The sequence below is a fragment of the Sparus aurata genome, chromosome 14 (assembly GCF_900880675.1).
Source record: "Sparus aurata chromosome 14, fSpaAur1.1, whole genome shotgun sequence".
Taxonomy (NCBI): Eukaryota; Metazoa; Chordata; class Actinopteri; order Spariformes; family Sparidae; genus Sparus; species Sparus aurata.
This window is the reverse complement of record NC_044200.1, coordinates 10,749,905-10,774,012: the sequence shown is the minus strand read 5'-3', so window position 1 is coordinate 10,774,012 and position 24,108 is coordinate 10,749,905. Positions and strand designations below refer to the sequence as shown.

At 41.4% G+C, this 24,108-nt stretch overlaps 1 protein-coding gene and 1 long non-coding RNA gene across 4 annotated transcripts in view; both read right to left on the bottom strand.

Annotated features, from left to right (window-relative positions):
* Nucleotides 1–631: 631 nt before the first annotated feature.
* LOC115595386 (peroxisome proliferator-activated receptor alpha) lies at nt 632–17,399 on the bottom strand. Of its 2 annotated transcripts, none has more exons than XM_030439788.1 (8): nt 16,497–17,399; nt 10,981–11,213; nt 9,241–9,395; nt 5,434–5,572; nt 3,915–4,114; nt 3,550–3,819; nt 2,701–2,944; nt 632–2,615 (listed from the first exon to the last, which is right to left on the bottom strand). In XM_030439788.1, the coding sequence occupies exons 2-8, from the start codon at nt 11,183–11,185 to the stop codon at nt 2,371–2,373; spliced, it is 1,458 nt and encodes a 485-aa protein (XP_030295648.1). In that variant the 5' UTR covers nt 11,186–11,213; nt 16,497–17,399; the 3' UTR covers nt 632–2,370. The 2 variants fall into 2 exon arrangements, with proteins under 2 accessions (XP_030295648.1, XP_030295649.1); XM_030439789.1 differs by having other exon boundaries at nt 2,371–2,615; nt 3,550–3,816.
* Nucleotides 17,400–19,462: 2,063 nt separating this feature from the next.
* LOC115595953 (uncharacterized) overlaps nt 19,463–24,108 on the bottom strand; it is a 34,251-nt gene continuing 29,605 nt past the window's right edge. For both annotated transcript variants that reach the window (XR_003986830.1, XR_003986829.1), the window contains 2 exons: nt 23,530–23,581; nt 19,463–20,808 (listed from right to left, as the gene is read on the bottom strand). This is a non-coding gene — a long non-coding RNA (uncharacterized LOC115595953). The remainder of the gene's footprint in view (nt 20,809–23,529; nt 23,582–24,108) is intronic.

Sequence of the window (24,108 nt, the reverse complement as noted above, 5' to 3'; positions counted from 1 at the left end):
ATTTATATTTTCCATCACTGATTAAACAAGCTGTTCTCAGAGGAAAATAAGGTCTCCAGAACACTGTTTGAAGCCATAAAGGTGGCAGGGTCCGCCACATATAAACAAAGTGACACAGTATGAAACTGTGTTGGCCTTTTAAGGTCAGTCAATATTCAGTTTGTTCAGTCACTACAATTAAGAAAGTGAGATTACTGAGCATAAAAAGATCTATCTCTTCTGATTAAAATGTCTTCCACAGAACAAGTGCACCTTTAAAGCCTTACTGGGGCACTTAAATTAAATGGAACAAAGCTATCATTAACATTATCGGTTCCACCTGTACTTTTCCTGTTACCACAACTCAAAAGGCCTGCAGTGAAAGAAGCCCATTAGCTTATTTATAGGAACAGTAGGGTTTGAATCATGTGAGCAGATAATAGACCCTTTTCACAGCAGCCATTTTGACATTAATAGTAGATAAACACAGGTGTTTCTAATCCCATTAATTAAGGCACTGGAACAAAAAACCCTTAATTAATGACGTTAGTTAAACTTGTGCTCATGTCAAAATGGCTGCAGTCAAAAGTGTCCGTATTGGTATTTTTAGCCAGGTTAAAAAAAAAAAAAAAAAAAAGGCATTACAAGAAACTCAGTTAAATACATTAGTTTATTTTAGACTACCACATGATATGAATCATTTTACTGAAACAGCAAACTGTACATGATAAAAAATATAGACTGTTTCATAATGATGAGAGAATAGTGATTCTCCTCTTTGTGAGGCCTGTTTCACTGTCTGCACACACACACACACACACACACACACACACACACACACACACACACCTTCCACTGTGGTCACCACATTCTTGTTCTATTTACACAATAAAACACAAACCAGCTTAACAGATTATTGTGTTTGTGGTCAAAATATTCAATACTGGCCGATGCAGTCTTTTTTTTCCTGAAAACAATGTGATTAAATGGCAGGATTAGTACAAAACATTTTGTCCTCTGTCACATTGATCTGACAAAAAAGGTTAGATGAGCTATCGTGTTGTGTTGCTTTTTTAGCAATAAGATAAAGGATTAAAATAAATACAGAACTGCAATTATTTTCAAATTATGGCTGCTTGTAATGGAAGTAAGGCTCCTATAAATTCACTGCATATGTGTGAGAACATTCCCTGGTTCAGCATTACATTACATGGTTTAAAAATCTACCCACTGAAGGCAGAAGATCGAAAGAGAGAAAACTCGACCTCAGGCACTGAGACATAACGGCACTTGGTGAATACTGATGCAGGTGTTTCTTCATGCACTCATCTCAAAATGGTCAAGGGGGATCAATTAGGCACTAGTACAAAATAAAAGGACATGACAGTGATATTAATCAAATCCCCACGACTTTAAAATTAACATACAGTATTATATACAGTAAATATCAAAAATACCAGGACTATGTCTGGTATCGACCCATTTCAGTTGCTTCGATAATTAAAAATGTTATTATTCCTTACACACAATTCAGGCTATTGTTCACAGGCAATACTTATATTTAACATTCACTACATGCCAGAGCTGCAACAATTAATTAATTATTTATTGTCCATTGGCAACTATTTTTATAATCAATTAAGTGGTTTGTGTGATTTAAAAAAAAAAATTATGGTCAAAATTCTCTGAATCCAGCTGCTTAAATGTGAATATTTTCTGGTTTCTTTACTTGTCTGAAACAGTAAACTGAAAATCTTTGGGTTGGGGAAAAGAACCAATACATTTGAGGACATCATTTAGGGTTTTTGTCACCATTTTCTGACATGTAATAGAAAAAAAAAAACGGATCGAGTAGTCAAGAAAAATTATCCACAGACCAGTTAACAATGAAAATAATCATTAGTTGCAGCCCTAGGCCATGCATGACTGCAGCAGTCATGTCCCTGCATCTTTAATATGTGTATACCCATTTTAAGTACTATGAAAGTGTGCATAGCTTACTCCCTCTTAAGGTTTTGTTTCTGTCTTTGAAGGAAGAGCCGGCATCCAGGGCTTAATCTGTAGCAACTGGCTGCACTAAATTCAAATTAATGCACGTAAAGACAATCTCTACACATTCATGGGCTGAAAATCAAAAAATGCTTGTTCTTCGCTGTGTCCTCCTTTCATGGAAGAAGTCACGCCACCTACAAGAGCTGCCTCCCCCCCCCCCATTTCATTTGTTTTGTTTCAGTAGGAAGTCACATGATCTCCGTGCAACCTCTGCAGTGTGCATCCACAGAGGCTGCACAATAGGCTACTTACAGTACATTAATATGCATGATAGCGTCAGTAAATATTGATTAATGAATGGCATACAGTAATATTTGTCCATGGCCATGTGCTGTCCTCTCAGTACATGTCCCTGTATATTTCTTGCAGGAGCGGGTGCAGCGACGTGTCCTCCGTCGTCTTGATTTCCTGCACCAGCTGAGCATGCTCCGTGACCAGCTCCCGGAGGTCAGCCAGTTTCTGCAGCAGTCTGGGGAAAAGGAAGGTGTCGTCGGGGTGGTTGGCCAGCAGGTGGAGCCGTAGTACCTGAACGATGCTTTCTTGCAGCTGCTCCACCAAAGGCACATCCACCAGGCCTGGGCGATCTGGAGGGAAGGGATCGCGCAGAAGGGGAATGAAATTCAGTCTCTTATGCGTTTTTAGTTCAAATTAAATATAATGTTCAGTTACCTCCGCAGCAGATAATGGCAGCCACGAAAAGGGCCAGGTCACTGTCGTCTAGCTCCAGGGAGTTGAAGCGCGTGGCGAACTGGAATTTGGGCTCCATCATGTCACTAAATGGCCGTCGGAGGCTCTTGAGGAACTCCCGGGTGATGAAGCCTCCGCCGCGGGCCACCAGGAGGCCGTCTTTGTTCATGCAGGAGGCCAGGAGGGTGAAGAGGGCTTCATAAACACCATACTTCAAGAGAGTCACCTGAACAGGCAGGGAGGAAGGCAGCCGAATGACTCAAATATGTTTGTTTTTTAGTCTCCGACTGCTTTTTCTCACAAAATTCCAATAAAATCACATCGTATTGAATTCAAGTTAAAGGATGAGTTCACACAAAAATGAGAATTCAGTCGCTACCCACCCACCCCCATGCCAATGGGAGGCCAGGTTAATTTTAGTAGTCCACATGAGATATCTGGAGCTTCAAATCACTACAGGGTTGTAGCATTCTCCCAAGTCCAGCATGTTAGATGGGATTTGTTGTAAAACTTAAAAAAACAACCCAAAAAACTAAATAAAAAGTCTAAATACAGCTCGTCACGTGTAATCCAAGTCTTTAGAAGCCCAGAGATCCTAAAATTGAAATAAAAGGTTCTAAATACAGCCTTTTCAAATCAATTTGGGATCTCGGGGCTTCTGGTGGCCTGCATTACACCACATGAGCTGCGTGGAGCCATTTTATATTTTGTTGCTGTTGTCCACCATACTTTCCATTGGCATGAGGCTGAGTAGATAATGACTGAATTTGAATGTTTAGGTGGACTTCTCCTTTAAACACAATCTTCCATGTGGCATCCTCTTAAACCCACCTGATCATTCAGATCCAGGCTCTGGAAACCCGGCACCGCCTTGGCGAACTCCGTCAGCTCCGTGACCGTCTCCACCGACGTACTCTGGCAGCAGTGGAAGAGCCTGGCTTCAGCCTCCCTCTGCTGGAGCTCCCCACAACCCACAGCCGGAACCAGCTCCCCAGCTTGAAGGCCGCTCTCGGGCTCCTGATTGTCACCGTTTACCATGTGGGCCGCTAACGTCTTCTCTGCCAGCTGGAACGTCTCCATATCATGAATGATGAAAGGCTGCTGGGGAAGAAGACGACAGAGAGGATGTTGGAAGGTAAGGATATAGATAAACAATATTCCCAAACCTCTGTTCAATGCGTTATCTTTTCCTTTACCTGCTTGCTGGTCTTTCCGGTGAGTATGAGCCGCGCCTTAGCCTTGTTCATGCTGAAGTTCTTCATGTAGGCTCCGTGGATCTCCCTCACCAGAATCTTGTGGTCGGCCAGCATGGGGCCCGCCACCTCTTTCTCCACCACCTTTCGTTCTGCTTTGAGCTTTAGTTTCTCCGCCTGAGGCATCCGACCAAACCGGATGGCTGGGGCACAGAAACATTCAGCGTTAGCAGCAGCTAGAGGAGTTTTCAACCGGTAGGGTGTCTTATTTTACACGTTACATTTGAACACATACAGAAACATCAGACATATCCTGTTCCAGGAAAACATGCATGCGTGCAGACACAAAAACATTCACCCACATTCAGAATTCTTTCCTCTCTTCTGAGGACAACATGTCGTCTTCCTCTCAGGTTTCCTACACTGTTCTGTCTGCAGTGGGAGGCCATCGTAACAAACCCAATGACCCCTCAGCAGTCGGTGCAGATGACAGGCCAGATGTGGAGCTATAAGAGCCTGTGTTTTCTCAGTGTCAAGCAGGCTCCGGCAGGACATTGCTCTATAAAAACCCCGTCAATGTAAAGCACGTTGAGTGGAGCCAAATCACAGAAGGAATTGTGCTGTTGCTGTAAAGAACATATACCATGATGTCGGCTGAGGACCTTCTGAGTAGAATTTCATGTACCTTACGTAACTACATGCTTGCTGCAGTTTATCTCCTTCCTATAAAAGTTAGTCAATGGACATTTCAGGACTTCCGACATGCACCACTTCAGAGGCCACATAAACTTTAGACCCACCAGCCTATAATTTTGAGTAAATTCTAATTAAAATTAAAATTATTTTTTTTGCATTAGCATAACCAAATAACTAAATACAGTAATGGCAAAGCACTGTACAAGTGCACTGTAGGTATTTTTTTTTTTTAACAATCAGTATAAAGAAATGGAGCAAACATCAACATTTACTGTATTTTGGAAAGTGTATGGAACCTCAACATCACAACTCATCACATCACATGTTATTAACAATGTCAAAATCATAGTTATTCAATTTAGTTTTTAATCTCCTAGGAATATAATTAATAGTTAAACTCAGAAGCAGTAAAACATACTCATGCTCAAATTAGTACACTCAGTGGTTTGGCTGCTAAAGACGCCTCTTTTCTACATAGCTAGCCAAATATGCCTCGAGTTTGTTTAAGATGTTTTACTTTTGTGGTAGATGTCGGACAGACATGTACGCACTGTGTGTCACCAGAAGTTAGCATAAACAAATTAGCAAACTGACTGATGACTGTGAGCCAGTACAGCTCTATTTAGACATTTTTCTGAGCGGAAAATTCAACAAGAATATGTAATAAAAGTCAAGTGTAATGTGTCACATTCTTTTTTTAGGACCAAAAAATACAAAATAAACATTCAGAAATGTCAGAGAATAAATAATCAAGTGGAACACTAAAATATCCCAAAATAACCCTAACTCATTTTGAGTAGTGTACTTGGGAGGTTTCAGGCCGTACCGTTGTGGGACATGCCCACAGAGAGGCACTTGTGGAATCGGCAGTACTGGCACTTGTTGCGGTTCTTCTTTTGGATCTTGCAGTTGCGTTCACACTTGTCGTACTCCAGCTTTAGTCTGATGGTCCTCCTGAAGAAACCCTGGTAGAGACAGAGAGACGCACTGTAGCCGTCAACTTCATTTACAGCTTCGTTTGAAGATTATATTAAAACATTCTGGTCTGAGTCAACAATGCGCCCACACAAACACTCAGCCCGTATGGGAAGCAGATAACCTCTATGATGTCTTCATGTTGTTGAAAAGTGACCCACCCTCGGCACAAGAGACATTCTCTGCCGCCTCCTCATTGAATTTTAGACCAGATGTCAATTTTGCAGCTGCCATTCAATAAGTTGGAGAATGACTACTTAACAGGTCAAGGATTTTATTAATTCAGTGCACAACATTAGCTGTCTGAGCCTGTCTATTCATGCAATTCAACACATGTTAGACCACATTCATTCAAGCCTTGTTTAATAATGTTCTTGGCTTCCCATTCACTCTGGTTCAGTGAGCTTTCAGTTCTGAATTGCATGGCAAGCCCGAGTCCAGTTATAATCATGTACTTATTATATTACTATTATTATTTAGAAAACATGATAACTGAACTTTTGTTTAATTCTCTAATTTAACATGGCAGCATTCGAGCACATTTCTCAGATTAATAGCACATCATGTTTGCTTTACACCACTTCTTTGGGAGGCAGATTTGGCGTCTCTTTTTGCTTTCCCCCGTCTGCAGCCTCAGGTGGATCAGAGCTAGAATCGGCCCACTGATAATCCTTCACATGTGCTGCGGAGGCCTCACTCCTGGCAATCAGGATAATTGTCAGACATGCATCGCCTTTATAACGAGATAGTTCATAGCTCTTACCAGTGTTGTGTTAATACCCAATTTAATCTGTAAATGGTTTTACAAATGCTGGATTTAAGTGCCCCAAAGACTAGAAAGTGTAAGACTGCTAATTTCTTTACACGTCACATTTGATCCTAAAATGCACGGTGCGCAATTTCTGCAGTTAGCAGACCAAAATAAAATAAAAGATGTATGTTGCGCTGCATCATGGGATTTGTTGACTTCAATATTAAAGATTATTAACCACCATTGCTGATAAAAATCCATTGGACATAACACAGGCAGGCACTCAGCACTGTTAACACGAACAACCCCCTGGTAGTCTAGCTGAACGGCTAACTGAGCTAACAAGCTAATGGTGGCTAAAGTCATGAATGTATAAACAGAATACAGTTAGCAGCAGTTAACTGTTTCTCTCGTGATAGGCTGCACGTATTTCTGTGGAGTATTAATTCACCAATTCTTACGGATTGCACAAAGGTTTAGTCTTTTTTCAGAGATGAATCAAAAAATTGTGCATATTTTATCTTAAGACAACAGGGAGATTAAGATGATCTGGCATTTATCAAGGAAATCTAATCACACTTCATCACTACACAGAAAAACTACTCTTCACGACTGATCATACACCATATGTCAGACACCTACTGTATATCCACGGCACCTTATCATACTGTATATGCATTCTGTACATTTTGAGCCCTGGTAGGACCTTCCACCTTGGATTGGACTGTATGGAGCCATTACATCTCTATTTAAAGAGATATGTTCTTCCAAGGTTTAAAGTGAGCTCTGACCTTTCTGGTGAAGAACCCTGACGGGAGAAGACATCCTGTAGTCCTCCAAAACACACAAAGATACAGGGCAGTGGGCCAACACATGCTAACAGATGATCCTTTTACGTAAGCTCACGCACACTGATGTACATCGTTGACATTTTAGTCATCCGTCACAGTCAAGAAGGGAATATGGCAATATATCTGGTCACGTCAACGTCAGCCATCATCCTACAGAAGGTCTTATCTCCCTTACATGTTGAAGATACGTTGTTATGGAAGGCTATCATGTGTCCAACGTCGTAAGTTCTTGTTATTCTAAACCACAAAAAAGCAGTTTTGGGGAAAAACAAGCTGTAATGTTCATGAAAACACGGAAGGTTCCGGGCATATATTTTGGGGTGACACATGGGAGTCATTAAATACATTACAAAACAACAGAGATGCAACAAGGAAGAGAAAACAGATGTGCTTGTTTACAGCTCGCAGGTCTTTGCATGTCTGTGCATGAGTGAACAGAGACAACCAGAGGCCAGTACTTTGCTGTGATATATAGCCATGAGAGGTGAGTAACAAGGCCAACAAAAGCATAAGCAGAGACAGGTGTTGTGCAACGCTTCCTTAAAGGCAAACATCTTTAAGTGTCACCGAAGGAAAAGTTCGATTTAGGTGGAAAACGTGTTCAAACTGACCTCCGCCAGCAGTAAGAGGCGCCTTCTCCTACTGTCATGTACACATCGTCGTACCATCATCACCACAGACTTAAGCCCTGGCACCACAGCAACACGGCACATTCCATTCACATTCCCACTATGAAGCGCTCCTCTCTTAAAGCGAGGTGTTGAAAATGATATGCAGAGCCCGTCCAGCATGGAAACCGTCGACGGTGACTGCTACATATCACGAGGCAGACTTTTTCCATGATGGCGCAATAATTTAGGAACAGCGTCCAGCAGTTCAGAGTCATCCTGTCCCTGTGGTCCGACGGGATGAGCGCTACTTGTGTTGACTCTGATGAATGAGATGTGGGTTGTAAACCAGAGTCCTGCAGGAATATGGCCAATTTAGCAGCACTCAAAAACACACAGATGTGCATTGTGCAACTGGCAGGACATTTTTACAAAACTTGGACGGAGAAATTGCAAATTGTGAAACGTTAGCCTTCTGCCGGTGTCCATCTCTTCTGTCTCAGACAGATTAGAGTGAAAATGAATGCATGGAGCCCGTCTAAAGGAGCGGAAAAGAAGCGGATTCTCTCCAGGAGGGGGAAAACAAAGAGGAGAACTCCAGAAGTGACTGTGCCAACTCTGTCTGGATGTCAAGGTGGAGCTGCAGCTGATGGAGGAAAACATTAAAGCGGGCAAGGTCACAAGTTCAGAAGTCGCGCAGGAATAGCAAACAAAGGCTCAGATTAACAGCAACAACCTGCCACCGGTTTAGAGACACACGACAAGCTCACTTGACTTGACAAACGCAGCACTTAACCCCTCTGTGGTTTCAACACCTCTGACACCGATCGAAGGGGTCAAAGTGTTCTGACTGTCATGGTTCCCCAGTGACATTTTCGTCCCTTAAATCTCAAGAATCTCAGGAATTTTAAGCACAGAAGTGTCCTGCAGAGATCATTTAATTATCCGCCGTTAAGATAACAAATGTCTCTCGTCACTAAATCCTAAGGATGACTCCATAATATTTAATATGAAGCACAGCGGGGCTCGGTGCCAGCAGCAGCAGCTTCATATATGTCACTCTGTTGGGCTCTGTGCCAAGCAGGGAAGAGGTGACAAAGCAACCAAGGCCACTGTGTCCCCCACCTCACATGACCTGACTGCATGTCTCAGAAACTTTCCACTGGCCTCTAGGTCAGGTGCCTCTGGGGGTGACATGTGTTTGGGTGTGTGTGTGTGCGTGCGTGCAGGTTGTGCAGGCATGTATTTTCATGTGTACACTTGTCTGTGTTTGTACCGTGTGTCTCACCTTTGGTACATTTACACAGCCACATGGAGGGACACCAAAGCTAACATTTACCTCCGCAGCACACATTTTTATCAATCTCAACAGGACCGTATCTGTCTTTGTGCTTATATTTGTATCTTTAACGGTGTTAATGTCCGTATATTATGTCAGTATGTCTCACCTTGCAGCCCTCACAGGCATGCACGCCGTAGTGGAAGCCTGAAGCCTTGTCAGAGCATATGCGGCACTCCAGGTTGAGGGGGGTGGAGGTCTCTTCTGGGCCCTGTGTGGCTCCACACACCCCTGAAGACGGACTGGAGGCTGGGGTCAACGTGTCTACACACAACAGAGCAGGGGGGAGACAATAGAAAGTGATGTCACTGGACTATCATTTGAATGAATTCAATGCAAACTGTGACATCCACTTTATAGATTACAACTTCCTATTTATGGTGCATTCCATTCGAAGTCAGAAGTCGAAGTTTCCGAGTTCCAAGTGGGCCCTTTCAACCTCTTATAAACTCAGAAAGCTGGACGCACCTCACCAACCCTGACCTCAAAATCCAAGATGGCTGCTTAGCGAATCAACAGCCGTGTAAGCTCTGGAATATAAAGTTTATTGTCTTACAATCAGTTCTGTCCAAATTCTAAACTTCAATATGTTGCTTCGGTGTTTGTATGTGCGAAAATATCGTGAAGTGCATTGCTAATCAACTGCTATTGTAAACGTTAGCTAATAGTCTCTAACCTGGCAACAACTGGCCTCCCAACTTGTACTGTAATGCAGACATGAATGGATGGCACCATTACAGATACGTACAGATACATATGGTACAGATACAGGAGGGGAACGATGACCTCTTGGCAAGAAAGCAAATAAGTGTCCACAAATGACAAACCATTCCCGAAAGGATTCTTTAAGTGATCATTTGATTTAATTATCCACTTTTGCTGTTAATCACAGCTCGTCAATTGCAAAGTGTTGTTTCAAAGTAAGCAGTTGTAAGTTTTTGTGAAGGTTTGTTTTAATTTCAAGATTTGGTCATTTTTTTTTACTTAAAATATATACTGAGGAAGAAAATATTAGTCTAAAATTGAGTTAACCACTAAATTATGTTGTACAGGAAGTGTCTATAAGAAAACATATACTTTTTTTTGTTACAAACATATGCAAACCAAAGAAATGGGTTGAAGAACCACTTACAACCAAAGGAAACACAGGCTTCTGTTTCTAATGTTGCTAACAGCATTATTATGTGGACTGAAAACCAAACCGGAGCAATATTGATAATGTGAAGAGGAAAAAAAGAAAAGTTCCACATAATATCTTGTCTCTGCCCAGCCTATTTCTCTTAGACGTCACTGAACCAACATGAGGATATGACCCTTTTTTCTCATACTTCTTAAACTCTAACCTAGACCTTACCAAAAAGTCCTAGTGATGGCAAAAACAAGACATCTGTTACAGATGAGGATACAATCATCATATTAAACTGTAGTTTGCATCAGACACTGAGGTTTCCTGTGAATCACGCTGCTTCTTTTGTTGACTTGAGTATTATAGTTAGGTGTCTCCTGAAGATTTAAAGACTTTTAGCTTGGTCATTTGTTCAAATGGTGCTTAGACTTTTGAGACAACATGATGACATAATCGAGGAGACGGAGAAAGAAAGAATTTGAGTCGAGTTGCTAATTCTTATCAGGCACACAGTGCTTTACATCGGCCTCTTTAGTACCATTACATATGGAACAATGAAGGCTGAAGGTCTAAAGTTCGGCAGCTGCTAATGAATGAGATAAAACTCAGACATGTTTCAGTATCATTTCAAAAGCAGCTTGTTTTCTCCTAGTTGCCCATATATACATGTTTTGTAATTTTTTGACAGTGCCTTCCCTTTCTTTTAAACATTCAACTACTCACCCAGTGCGATGGAGCTCTCAGACCCCGAGCCAGTACTCTGATACTGTGGGAAATCAAATCCCAGCGTGTCGTCTCCTATGGACTGGGAGATGTCACGGAGATCCTCCATCAGGTCTCCACACAGCGGACTGTCCAGCAGGGAATCCCCCAGTGGGGATGGTGGGCTGAAGAGATCCCCCGCCATGGTGGAGATCAAGGCAGACATGGAATGGAACAACCCCTCACTCACCAGACTGTGATAAGGGGGGGGGGGGGAATAAAGAGTAAGACAGTGGGTGATTATGAAACTGACTCAGGCAGACATTACATTGGTTGTGGCTTTCAGGTTGACACACTCAAGGTAGTTTTTAGATATGTTAATTTTAAGAGAACCACAACCGTCTCTGACCTTTTCAAACTCTCACTACAGCCCGGTTAGTCTCTCTCATGTCCTCAGAAACAATGACAGAAACTGAGGTGACTAACAACTTTGTTTGTATTCTCACCCTTTTAAACGTTTTAGTGTGGATTCGCCACGGAGGATGTGAAAGACCCGTTAATATCACCGGCTGGGTTGCGCCATTTTGGGCAATGCTTCAATCACTGAGCAGGCAACATGAGATGCTGATATGATTTTTGCACAAATGTGATTCAGTATCTTGTTTTTACTCACACAAACTAGCTGTTGATGTTATCATCGTTCAACAGAGGAGGAACCTGGTTGACAGGCAATATGACTAGTAATATGATACTATATTACTATATTAAAGGGTAATTCCACCAACTTTGCACAGTATAGTGTGTTTACAGGTAAGTACTAGTACAGTACTAGTGCATATGTAAAAAAATTAAAACCTAAAACCTTTTGTGGCTGTAGAGGAAGCTACATGAAATCTGATAATGTGCCTCCAGTGATGTCACTCAGCGGCTAAGTTGCATTGTGGGTAATGTAGGCGCTAGGTTTTCAAAAGTTATCGGCTCATTTTTTTCTAAAAAGAATTGATAAAAATCCAAAAAGCAGAATGCAAGATTTTGATCGTTTTATTCCACGCATTCCCAACCTCCTTTTCAAAACCCAGCACCGACTTTACCCACAATGCAACTGCCACTGAGTGTCGTCACTGGAGGCAAGTTATCGGATTACATTCAGCTTCCTCTGGAGCCACTAAAGATACATGCAGTTAACTCCCCAAGACCTGTGAACATACTTTAATGTGAACAATTGGTGGAGTTACCTTCAACTACATTTCTACAAGCAACAAAACATGCATGAGGGACGATCTGAGCTCCTTTGGTGTCCTAAATAAAGCCAAACATTTTACTCCAGTTCTGTTATTAAGTAGATTCAGCTCCTCAGTTGCTAACGCCAGAGGTAGGGTCATGATGTGAAGGTGATTGTTTAATAAGTGAACCATGCACAAAGAGTCAACAGTGGACCATTATTTCAATCGCACCACTCTCGGATTAAATTCCAACCTTTTCAGCCAAAGTACACAACCTGCGAGCCCCAGCTCGGACTTATTGACCAACTCTGAGTATCTGAATAGATTGAAGTCACTTTTTTTTAAGTCCCTTGCCGCTGCCTGTCCTCTCAGAGTGGATCTCAAAGTATGTGTGGTGGGAGGGAGTTTTGTGGAGCTCCCAGCTGCTCACAGCGGGGTAAGAAGACATCTGTTTGAGCTATCACACGACATCACGGCTCACAGCCATGTTCTATAACACTCCCTCCAACTTCCAGTAATTCATGGAGGCAGATTGTTACAAAGCATTCTGTCTGTAAGACCTCCGTTAGTAATGATGAATGAGGATAAATACAGAAAAACACTCATAAAAGATGGTAATTCTCTCTGTTTAAACCCCCTCAACCCTTTCCACTTACATTATTATGATAAAAATGTGATCAGTGTCATGATGCTCACAGCATTTAGGCAAGAATCACAAACAAATGGCTGATGATACTGAGAGCTTTGACTGTGGGGCCATCTCAGAGTGCAAGGTAAAAAAAAAAAATCGCAGTTTTCACAGCTGCACACATCTGTAGGCCGAGCATGGAAGAAACATAAGCTGACATGCGGTTGTGCAACTTTCACTGCGGAGGATGAGGTAGAACGCTCTCTGCCACTCTGGTGGATGAGGCCAGAGAGTAATTGATCAAAGCATGCTTGTTCTTGTTTATCCTGTCTTTAGGTTGCAGCATTTTCAGAGGACAGGTCCCGACAGTTCACCGCAATTGTGCAAGGGGGAGCGGGGTGTGGACAGATTTATGCGTGTACCTATAGTGTATTGTGCTGCACGGTGTCTACAGTGGTTAACGACCGTCTAACTGGTCTGTCGAGCTGCTCTGACGCATAGCGTGCCCTCTGACAGACTGATGAAGCTCCTGGCAGCTGATACAGATTTCTCCATCAGACGGTAGATTAGGCAAACGTGTTTTTCTCTGAAACACAAGAAGCAGTTTGGACCTCAGTGCATTGAGTCCACCAAAAAAGTAACCCAATCATTTCCCATGTGTCCGCGGCTGCTTGGAGGTCCTGCTTGGGATTTTGTGGTTGTCATTTTCAACGTGTTGTTTTTGCACAGATGTATCCAAATTATTATAATACATCATTATATCCTTACTGTAGTATGGCATGTGCGTTGTCCTTTCTGGGTTTTAAAGGCTGCATTACAGTAAAGTGATGTAACTGTTAGAGCTAACAAGACCAAGACCACACACAAGACTCGATTCATCAACTAGTCCTTTAAAGACAGTAAATCTGCAGTTCTTTTGATCATCGTTCAACTAATTTGTCAAGTAGAAATGCGAAAACATGTGATCTTTCCAGGTTCTTAAATGTGGGAAGTAGCTGGTTTTCTTCGATCTTACACAACATTTGATTAAAGACTTTGGACTGTTGGTCGGATAAAACAACACGTCCTATAACAACACTTTCTGCTCTAGGGTTTGATGACGAACATTTCCCCGTTATCTGATGTTTTTTAGACAAAAAAAAAAAAATCAATGAGTGGTTGATTAAGGCAAATAAAGATAATCATTAGCTGCCACCCTAATTGGATAAAAAAAAAACAAAGACCTCAACGGCTATTGCTCTTATATGTTCAACAACCTTTGAACCTCTAATGCTATCCATAAGCTTTAAAAACTCATGTTAAATTAGTTTTTCAGATGTTCAGTGGTATCACACATACACTATCTTGCCAAAAGTATTCGCTAACCTGCCTTGACCAGCATATGAACTTAAATGACATCCAATTCTTAATCCATAGGGTGTAATATGACGTCAGTCCACCCTTTGCAGCTATAACAGCTTCAACTCTTCTGGGAAGGCTTTCCACAAGGTTTAGGAGTGTGTTTATGGGAATTTTTGACCATTCTTCCAGAAGCACATCTGTGAGGTCACACACTGATGGACGGGAAGGCCTGGTTCTCAGTCTCCGCTCTAATTCATCCCAAAGTTATATGGGGTTGAGTTCAGGACTCTGTGCAGGCCAGTCAAGTTCATCCACACCAAACTCTCTCCTCCATGTCTTTATGGACCTCACTTTGTTCACTGGTGCACAGTCATGTTGGAACAGGAAGGGGCCATCCCCAAACTGTTCCCACAAAGCTTGGAGCATGGAGTTGTCCAACATCTCTTGGTATGCTGAAGCATTCAGAGTTCCTTTCACTGGAACTAAGAGGCCCAGCCCAGCTCCTGAAAAACAAGCCCACACCACAATCCCCCCTCCACCAAACTTTATACTTCGCACAATGCAGTCAGACAAGTACCGTTCTCCTGGCAACCGCCAAACCCAGACTCGTCCATCAGATTGCCAGATGGAGAAGCGCGATTAGTCACTCCAGAGAACGCGTCTCCACTGCTCTAGAGTCCAGTGACGGCGTGCTTTACACCACTGCATCCGATGCTTTGCATTGCACTTGCTGTTGTATGGATTGGATGCGGCTGCTCAGCCATGGAAACCTGTTCCATGAAGCTCTCTAAGCACTGTTCTTGAGCTCATCTGAAGGCCACATGAAGTTTGGAGGTCACAGTCTGCATGCGTAGGTGCTTGCTTTTATACACCTGTGGCCATGGAAGTGATTGGAACACCTGATTTCAAATTATTTGGATGGGTGAGTGAATACTTTTGGCAACATAGTGTATCTTGTTTGGGCATTCAGGGGCTCTGTAGTGAATGCAATGATACCATCATATTCTTCAGCACTGATTCGTCGGGGAAACCAACATATAATTTATCCTCTAGTGAAACGGTTGTAGCTGAGCTACTTTTGATGTTCATGTTATTCAAGTCTTGTCTGCTTTCATGCCTTCTATTGTGATTTAATAACATTTATATTCACTGTCCTGAATTTTCTGGGGCACATCTAGATGGCCAATCGGTGTAATATGGGATTACGCCTGGGATAATATCATAATTGACGGCCGTGACTTGGTCAGGAAAAGTCAGATGCAAACAGAAATTCACACAGAAATCTAAAACATCCAACTACATCTTTTGAAATAAAAAAAACTCCCTGAGGTTCTGTTTGAGCCCACGGCAAAATGACAACAAATTCTGACTTGCGCTTTTCACAATAATGCCAAATGAATCTGTTCTCAGACAAAGTAAATGTCAAATATAGGCTTTAAATGAGTAAGACGGAACCTGAAGGTTCTCTTGAATCAGATGATGTTGTGCACTGTGTAGGAAAAACTAAAGACATACAGTCTTTTTCGATGAACCCATAGAGCAAAACAACAACAACAACTCCTAACTGTGCTGGTGTGACTTTATTTCCCCTTTAATGGATGACCGGGGACCGGCCCATGTATCCCCCTCAGAGGACATTGTGTTTTAAATCCCAGAGGAACTATAATCCCAGACAGGAGGCCGCTATCTTTAGGTAATAGGGGAAGAGGAAACAGGAGCTGCACTCCGCAGAGCACGTCAGCAGATGACAGCGAGGACACAACAGACCACAGAAAATCACTTTGTATGTGAGGGCAGCTGTATGTCGACGCTCTTGTTACCCCCAGTTTATGGCTGGGTCTCTCCGCGTCCAAGGTCATCCAAGAGCCACCAAAAATCAGATACAGAAGACATCCACGAACCAGCATCCACAAAAAACTAGCTCAACTTTTAGACTACTACTGAACTGTACTCATGTTCAGAACTGCTGCTGCTGCTGCACAGAAAAGGAAATGCAAGTCTAATGGGGGCTGAAAGGGGAATTTACAGCCAACAAATGTTTTCCCATCATCAGACTGAAACTATTCTCAACACCACTGTGGGTGTGAGTGGCTGATCCCAAAACCAGGTGAGGGCTAGTCAGGAAAGTCAAGTTCACTTGCAACACACACAGTGAGACGTCCGCCTGAATTCTTCTATATGCATTAATCTAAATTGACACAGTATGACAGCGTGTGGGCTTTCAAGCGAACCAAGTCACCTTCTCTCTCAGATTTGACTTTTAACCTGCCTCATAGTAGTGTGTGAGTTAGTTTAAAAACAGCCAAGTCAGGTTTACATAACTGGACATGAAGCTTCTGCATTACCTCACAGGCTGCTATCCGGAGCATTTCCCCGCGCCGTCACTGGGGTGGACGGCCATGTGTGACCGGAGGAGGGAGGTGTTTGGGTCCGACACGCTGCTCTAGAGCTGACTCCGCTGCCTGGAAAACCTCGCCGCGTCTCCTCCCTGCGCGCTGTCAAAGCTCCGCTCGTCGTCCACAGGAAGTGAACGCAGCGACTGATGGCGACACGGCGCACACACCCCCCTGACACACCTATGGTTTCAGCCAATGGACACGCCGGGAGCTGAAAGTGGGACCACCCCCTCCACACCACAGTTTTTGGCAGGAGGCAATCACTTCCTGGTGGCTCGAGACGTCACGGGTCGGTCCGGATTGCGCGTGATGTCTCCTGAATTAGACAATAAAGTGTCGAGATGTAAGTGAACGCATCACTGTAGAATCAGCAGGTCGCCTCCTCGAACATTTGCAATGGAGTCATTGTAAATCACTGACGTAATTAAACGTCACCTACATCATATTGGCCTATCATAGGATACTGATTACGTAAATGCTCAATGAAGCCACAGTTTTTCACAATAAAATACACACTGAAGTATTGTGATTGTGATTTTGGGCTGTATAAATAAAACTGATTTGATTTCAACAGTGTAACATTATTGTCTACCATATTACACCCATTCTCACCTATACTATATACTTTGCATATGCTAATTTAGCAGTAACTTTGAGGTACTTGTACTTAACTCGAGTACATACATCTTGCGGCACTTTATACTTCTACTACACAACATTTCAGAGGGATATGCAGCACTTTTTACGGATTTTGTTATCAGAATTTATAAAAGAAAGTGATGGAATATAACTATATACATTTAGTCAAGCACTATTTGACTTCTGTTTGCATTTTCTGCTATCTTATACCTCCACTTCACTTCATTCTGTAGCAAGATTTGCACTTTTTACTATATATATATATATATATATATATATATATATATATATATATATATATACTATATTTAATTGCAGATTACTACATTAGAACAAGATCAGATTAAAAAAAGCAAAATATAAAACACAGATTCCAATAATCAGAAATGCTGAACATCAGATCCAATAATCAGTAAACACATAGTATACAGTATACACATGTAAAAGTATGTGTTACTTTCCTTGTACTTTTGATACTTTAAGACTTTTACTCACATACAATTCGTATGGGTGACTATGTTATATTTTAGCAGGATATCTTTAATTTTACTCAAGTATGCCTCTTGAGTACATTTTAATGTCACAGTATATTATAATGCACTGTTATAGAAAGAACTTTATTATAGTTTAGATGGCATTAGCCTTCTCAAAACTAGAAAAAAAATTAGCTCCATCTCAACCATCTCCATCAGTGAAATGCCAGTCACACGTGAATGCATCACTCATTGTAATATAATAGCAACACCCAGGAGGAGCCACTTTCCTAAATTAAGCATACTTTTCTAAAGGAACCAAGTGACATTTTTAATGTTGGGCTTTCACTTGTAAGGGAGTATCTTCTACATGCAGTATGGATACTCCAAGTTAATGATCTGAACACTTGTGAACACCGCTGCATAAACTGTATGTTATGTATGTTACGGTATAAATAACACGACAACCTCACATTTCTCTTCACGTGGTAAAGTCAGATAAAGCTCTTTAGCTAAATATTGTTAATCAGTGTCAGCAGGTTGGGGCGAGGTTTGGTCCTGGCCTTTGCCCGCATCTCCTGATCATTGTCAACAGGGAAATAAGTGGGACATGCTCTGCACAATGCACCAGCCAATGATCCACGTTATCCTATTACTAGATTAACTGAGGTACTAATTATTAGTTTTTTATATCATTGACATGCCTTTGACACACTCTTAATCTTAAACACTTAATCCTTTCCCTTAAACCTATTTTTTGTTATTTGTATAGCTAAAGGAAACCAATGAGGGATAACAGCCTATAGTTTTATTCCTGAAATGAGCATGTAACCTCATTAAATGTATGTATATTAACAGAGTTTTACATGTGACGAAATGAATGTTTCTAATTTACAACACCTGTGCTACTGATTGAAATTGTGTTATTTTTTGTCTGGGCCCAACACATTTTGTAGTTATTAAACATTTATAAATATCTAAACATTATTCCCTGTGGTAGACTCTTGTGCAAAATAAATATTGCCAATATGCGGTTATTAAGGTGTAGACTGCCAACATATATCTGGCGCCATCTACTGTGTACAAATACACAGCAGCGTCTTAATATGTCCCCACACTGAGGTGAGTGAAAGTATGTGGGGACTTGGCCCTCATCTTTTCGCATTGACATCCACACTGAAGCGAGACAACAAAACTCTTCTGAGCAGGCTCAGGGTGTTTTCGCAGACCAGTGGGAGGGTGATAATTTATGATTATTTGCTGATACCTCAGCACCTGTTGTCTTGTTCCATCTGTGCGGGAAGCCCACATGCTCATGTTTTCTGAATTAAAGCTAGTCTGAAGATGTTTCAAGACGGTGTGAACCAGAATATCAGCTTTGATTAAGTTTGGGGTGCAACTTCAGAACTTAGCTCAAAGCGTGAATTAAAATGTTGAACATTTGTCCAACACTGTTCAGCTTAAATAAAATTCTAGGACTTTTTTTTTTGGTTTGTTTACTTTGAATTTTGCATCCACAAATACATTTTTCTTTTCCTTTGATCCATTCCGTTACCAACATCTTGCGTGGAGACAATTCAAAGTAACTGCTTTGTTTAAGTACAAAGAGTATAGATAAAGACAAAGGATGTGCAACTCTTAGAACATTCTTAATAGACAGATACAAGACATATCTATGTGTAAAAGCACGAGCTACAGAGGCTTTTAAGACTTGTACTGAATGATAATGAGGTCCTTACAAGGATTACTGAAGAAAGAAGTCAGTAGTTAGTAGAAATTGAAAGGACCAGACTCGAGTCATTGTTCGTACATTATTTCATATCCAGTCTTTATTTATTTATTTGTAAAACGGCACAAAGCAGTAACACACGCTAAAAATACAGTTTCTAAGGTCGACAGCACTTTCCATGAATCCATACACACATTCATACATGCAGTTACATAATGTAAAGTAACTTATGTTGCTATGAAATGCATTCGGTGATTTGGCACCACTCACCTATTAAATGAAACCTTAGAAATCAAAAGCCAGTCCTGACTTAACGAGAGTCAGTTTCTTCCTAATGACAAGTGTACTCCCCTCCTGTGATGTATTGCTGCCCTCCAGGGAAGGCAGTAGGTTGTATAGTTAGCTCCTGATGGGGTAAAATCACAACCCTGAAACCACACAACCTACTACCTCACCCTGTACGAACACCATAAGTTACCCGTGTGGGTAGGAGGATGATCTGCTCGCTGTGTAAATGAAGACGTTGTTGTTGTTACAACGGATGCAGCAAAATTTATGATGAAAACATTAGTTAAAATGTTGCGTTTAGATACAAGTGAAAACCATTATTTAAATAGTAGCTAATAGAGAAAGGTTGTTAGAGCATTTGCAATTAAAATAAGCACATTCAAACACTTTAATAGCCAAAAAATAGGGTAAAAGGTTCAGTTTAAAATTCCACAAAGTGTCTAAATTTCAGTCACGTGCTGATGAATGTCAGGCAGTGAAAATGGACAGCCTACACGCTACAAGTTATTGCCTCCTTCCTGATGAATTGCAGTGGTGAAGTTGTATTTTCACGATGATGATGATGCTGCCATCACAGTCGCTCCAGGAAAGACAGTAAGTTGTATAGTCATCTGACAGCTTGGGAATGACCCTAAAACTATACAACCTACTACCTCACCCCAAAGGACAGTATGTCTCCTGCAGACTTCTCTCGTGGCTGACAGTGGAGCTGTGGGGAGACGAACTCAAAACGACAAAAGGCCCGACCAAAGCACAGATACACAGATGAATTAAACTGCTGCACTACATGTTATTGTTTAACATTTATTAACTTTTTAAATAAAGAAAAATAGTCTGTTTTTAACTCATTGGACAAATGTGAATTTTTGACTGTGATTTTCTAAGTAGGGTTCACGTATTTATGATGATTATCATTTCACTGTAGTTTTATTGTGGTTTTTGTGCTTTCTATAATTACAGGATATCCAATTTGAAAAGAGAGTGAACTAACCATGTGTCACAAACTGAGATCATATCAAAGCTGTCAAAATACTTCCTTAAAAGTCACTGATGCTCGACGGGTCACCTCTCCGCAGAGACGGCTTCAGTCCTGTGCGGTCTGTCAGCTCGCTTCCTCTCAGGTTTCGTCGGCCTGAGGAAGACAAATGAGAGGAGAGAGTGAGCTGCTGCTGGGTGTCCAAAGGTCATACTTTCACCTCGCGTCTCACACATGAGCACCGCAGAACGACAGCGCTCACACAGACGAAAGCAGTATCTGTACCTGTTTGTGTGTAAACGCCTGCGCACACATGCATGCACACCGACACACAGAGTGAGAGTGTCTTCTGTCTGAATCTTTTATGAGCATCTTGTTTGGCAATCTGCATGTTGTTACCTGTTGGCTCAGGTGACACCTCTAAAGTGAACAAACACACCCACAGCCGATAAGCAACACCATTATCTTTAAACTGGGCAATTATATCTTCTAAAGATAACCTTCATCTGTAGCCTGTCTGTGTAAATGAGTAGAAATTTATGTGTGTTTGGCTGAAAGGTCAAACAGGCAGGCTGTGGTTGATCCAGGGAGTTTCCTGAGTAAGACGGGAGAGGCTGGGGCTCTGCTGCGGTTTCCCCCCGAGCAGGGGAGCGACGGGGGAGACGCACGGAGGCGAGGTGGGCTCCGACTTATAAAAGTGAGTCACGGCCTTAACTCCTCAGGCTCACACTACACGCAAGCACTGGTTTGTGGCTGGTTTATAGCAGGTCGGTTATCCTATAAATGCCACACAAATCTCTACACGAGCTACTTAACGTCCGAGCCTGTGAGGTACATAACAAACCTCTCCTCACTTACGCTGCTAACGTGTACGCCAACGTATGAGCCTCACTGTATGGATTAGCGTCTCGTGTACTTCTGGTGATATTCATGCAGACTTTGATAATGGCTGAAATTTTAACCTTCATCCAAATACAATAGGGGTGAACTGAATTTCATGTCTGGTGCACTGAAAAACAACACATTAAAAATTTCTGTCTCCAAAAACTATTGATTCTCCGGTCTTTTCACTGCTGTGAGCAATGAAAACTAAATTCCGTACTCCTACATTGTTTTGGGGTAGACAGGTGTGTCGGATCTCTCAAGGCAAATTAAAGCAAAACTTGCTGTATTATTGGTGCAACTAACAATTATTTTAATTGTTGATTATTTTGTCCATTAAATCAATCGGCCGAAGTTGTTAAAAAAACAACTTTTTTCAAAGCCCAAGAAGACCTTTTAGAATGTTGTGTTTTGTCAACAACCTGAAATTATTCAAATTACTGTCACAGAGGAGTAAAGAAACTGGGAAATATTCACATTTAAGAAGCTGAAATCAGATAATTTTCTTTTCTTTCTTGCTCTTAGAAAAATCTGTAAAAAAAATCACTCACACAAATTCATAAATGTTTTATAATTTGCGATTAATTTGGCCAGAAACTACTTGAGGTAAGCCAGAAATGATTTGTAACTTGGGTGAACTAACACTTTAACATTGCCTCAGCATTCAAAATAAGTGTTAAATTAAATCTTTGAATTGTTGGTATGCATTCACACACTAGCAGTGTTAAATTAGTCTTGTACTTGCTGTGTCTATCCATTTTACTGCAGGAAATTATTTTAAAAACTATAATTAAAATAAAATGTGTTTGGATTGTAATATCATTAACACGTTCCAAAAACTCCCATATCAAGCGTGTAATAGATATAATGGTGTCATTACCTAATGAGAGGCGTGACTCCGGAACGCCCTGCAGCCATGAACTCTCGTACAACCTTCCAAAAGAACATCCGTCCAACACATTTGGACGTGAGACGCCACGAAGTGTAAATCTGTGTTAAGTCAAGTCAATTCAAGAATGATCCTTAAAATGATTTGAGATTAACCACTCGACTCATTGAAGTGAGTGGACCCAGTGGGCCTGGACGATTGGAATAAAATGGTAAAATCAGTAAATCTAAACCAAAGACATTGTTTTTTACTTTTCTTTAGTCATTTTAACTTTCATGTAACAGCACACTCAAAGAGAATGAGCACAACAACAACATGACCTGTGACAAAAACCTGTGACTGTATTTGAACGGTACTGTGTCTAAAATCATTCTAACATTCATGTGCCTCTGAATTACTTAATTTACTGTGCTCACAACAACGAAGTCCCCACATTCGCTGCCCTGTGAAGGTGTCCGGTCACTCTGCCTGCAGTTGACCAAAGCCACCAACAGGTGTCATGTCTCCCTAAGCACGCAGGAGAGTGTGTGCAGTGCCGAGGGCTCCCGTGACAATGAGGCCTTTGTGCAGTTCCGGGTGCCAGCCGGTGTGCCCTCGTGTACTGTTTCCCTCTAATCTTCATTTGACCTTTAGGCTGACGGCTTTTCTTTCCCCTTTTTTCCTGACTAATTTCCTTTGAAGAGATTATCTTTGAGCCGCACCACAGACTTACTGATTCAGATGACATGACACACACGACGTGCCGGGGCCGGTTTTTGACGAGGACGCATCGCTCGTTGCCACAGTCGCTGACAACAACGCAATTCGTATTGTGTTCAATAAACTCACAACAAACTGTGTTAATTCTGTTGTGTGCCTGCAGGCCAAAGAGGAAGCGAGAGGATGCATATTTACAGCTACAGGCCGAAATGATTTTGAATTTGAGAGTTCAGCAGTGTGGTGGTATGCACATACACACACACACACACACACACACACACACAGGACACACGAACAGGACGCATACATACAGTTAAACACATCACTGAGTGTGATGTAAATATATACTAACATAAAATAAAAATACATTTGAAAATATAGAAAATTAATAAAAACATGAGACCAACCTTGACATTGAGGTCTGAGCAGGAAAAATTAAGTCATTCCGTAATAATGAGCCTGCAAAGGGAAGAGAAAAACAGAGACATAAATATAGTCATACTTACACACACACACAAAATACTGTACAGTTACGTTCACAAAAAACACACACACACACACACACACAAAGGTGTCCATGTAGCCCTCAGGTCATAAACCTGCCAAGCAGCTACTTGAGTGTATCATTAAGGCTGATGTAACATATGTTAGAGTGATCATGGCCCAGAATATTGCTGCCTGATTTAGACTGGATAACTAGATTACCATATACTGGCCGGTGATGAAGAGGATGAAGATTCATCTGTCAGAAAAAAATTTGCTTCGGAAAATGACCAGTGGGAATTTGATTGCTGTGTTGTGGGAATTATAAGTAAAGTCGTGGCTTTTTTCTTGGACACCTATGCAGATTTTCGGCAATTTTATTTATTGGAAATTATATGTTTTATTCTAAAAATGAAGAGCTGAAATTTAAAAAGTGCTTAATAATTTAAAAATATAGAAATCATTAATGGAACATTAAGAAACAAACAAGTTGATTAAGCATA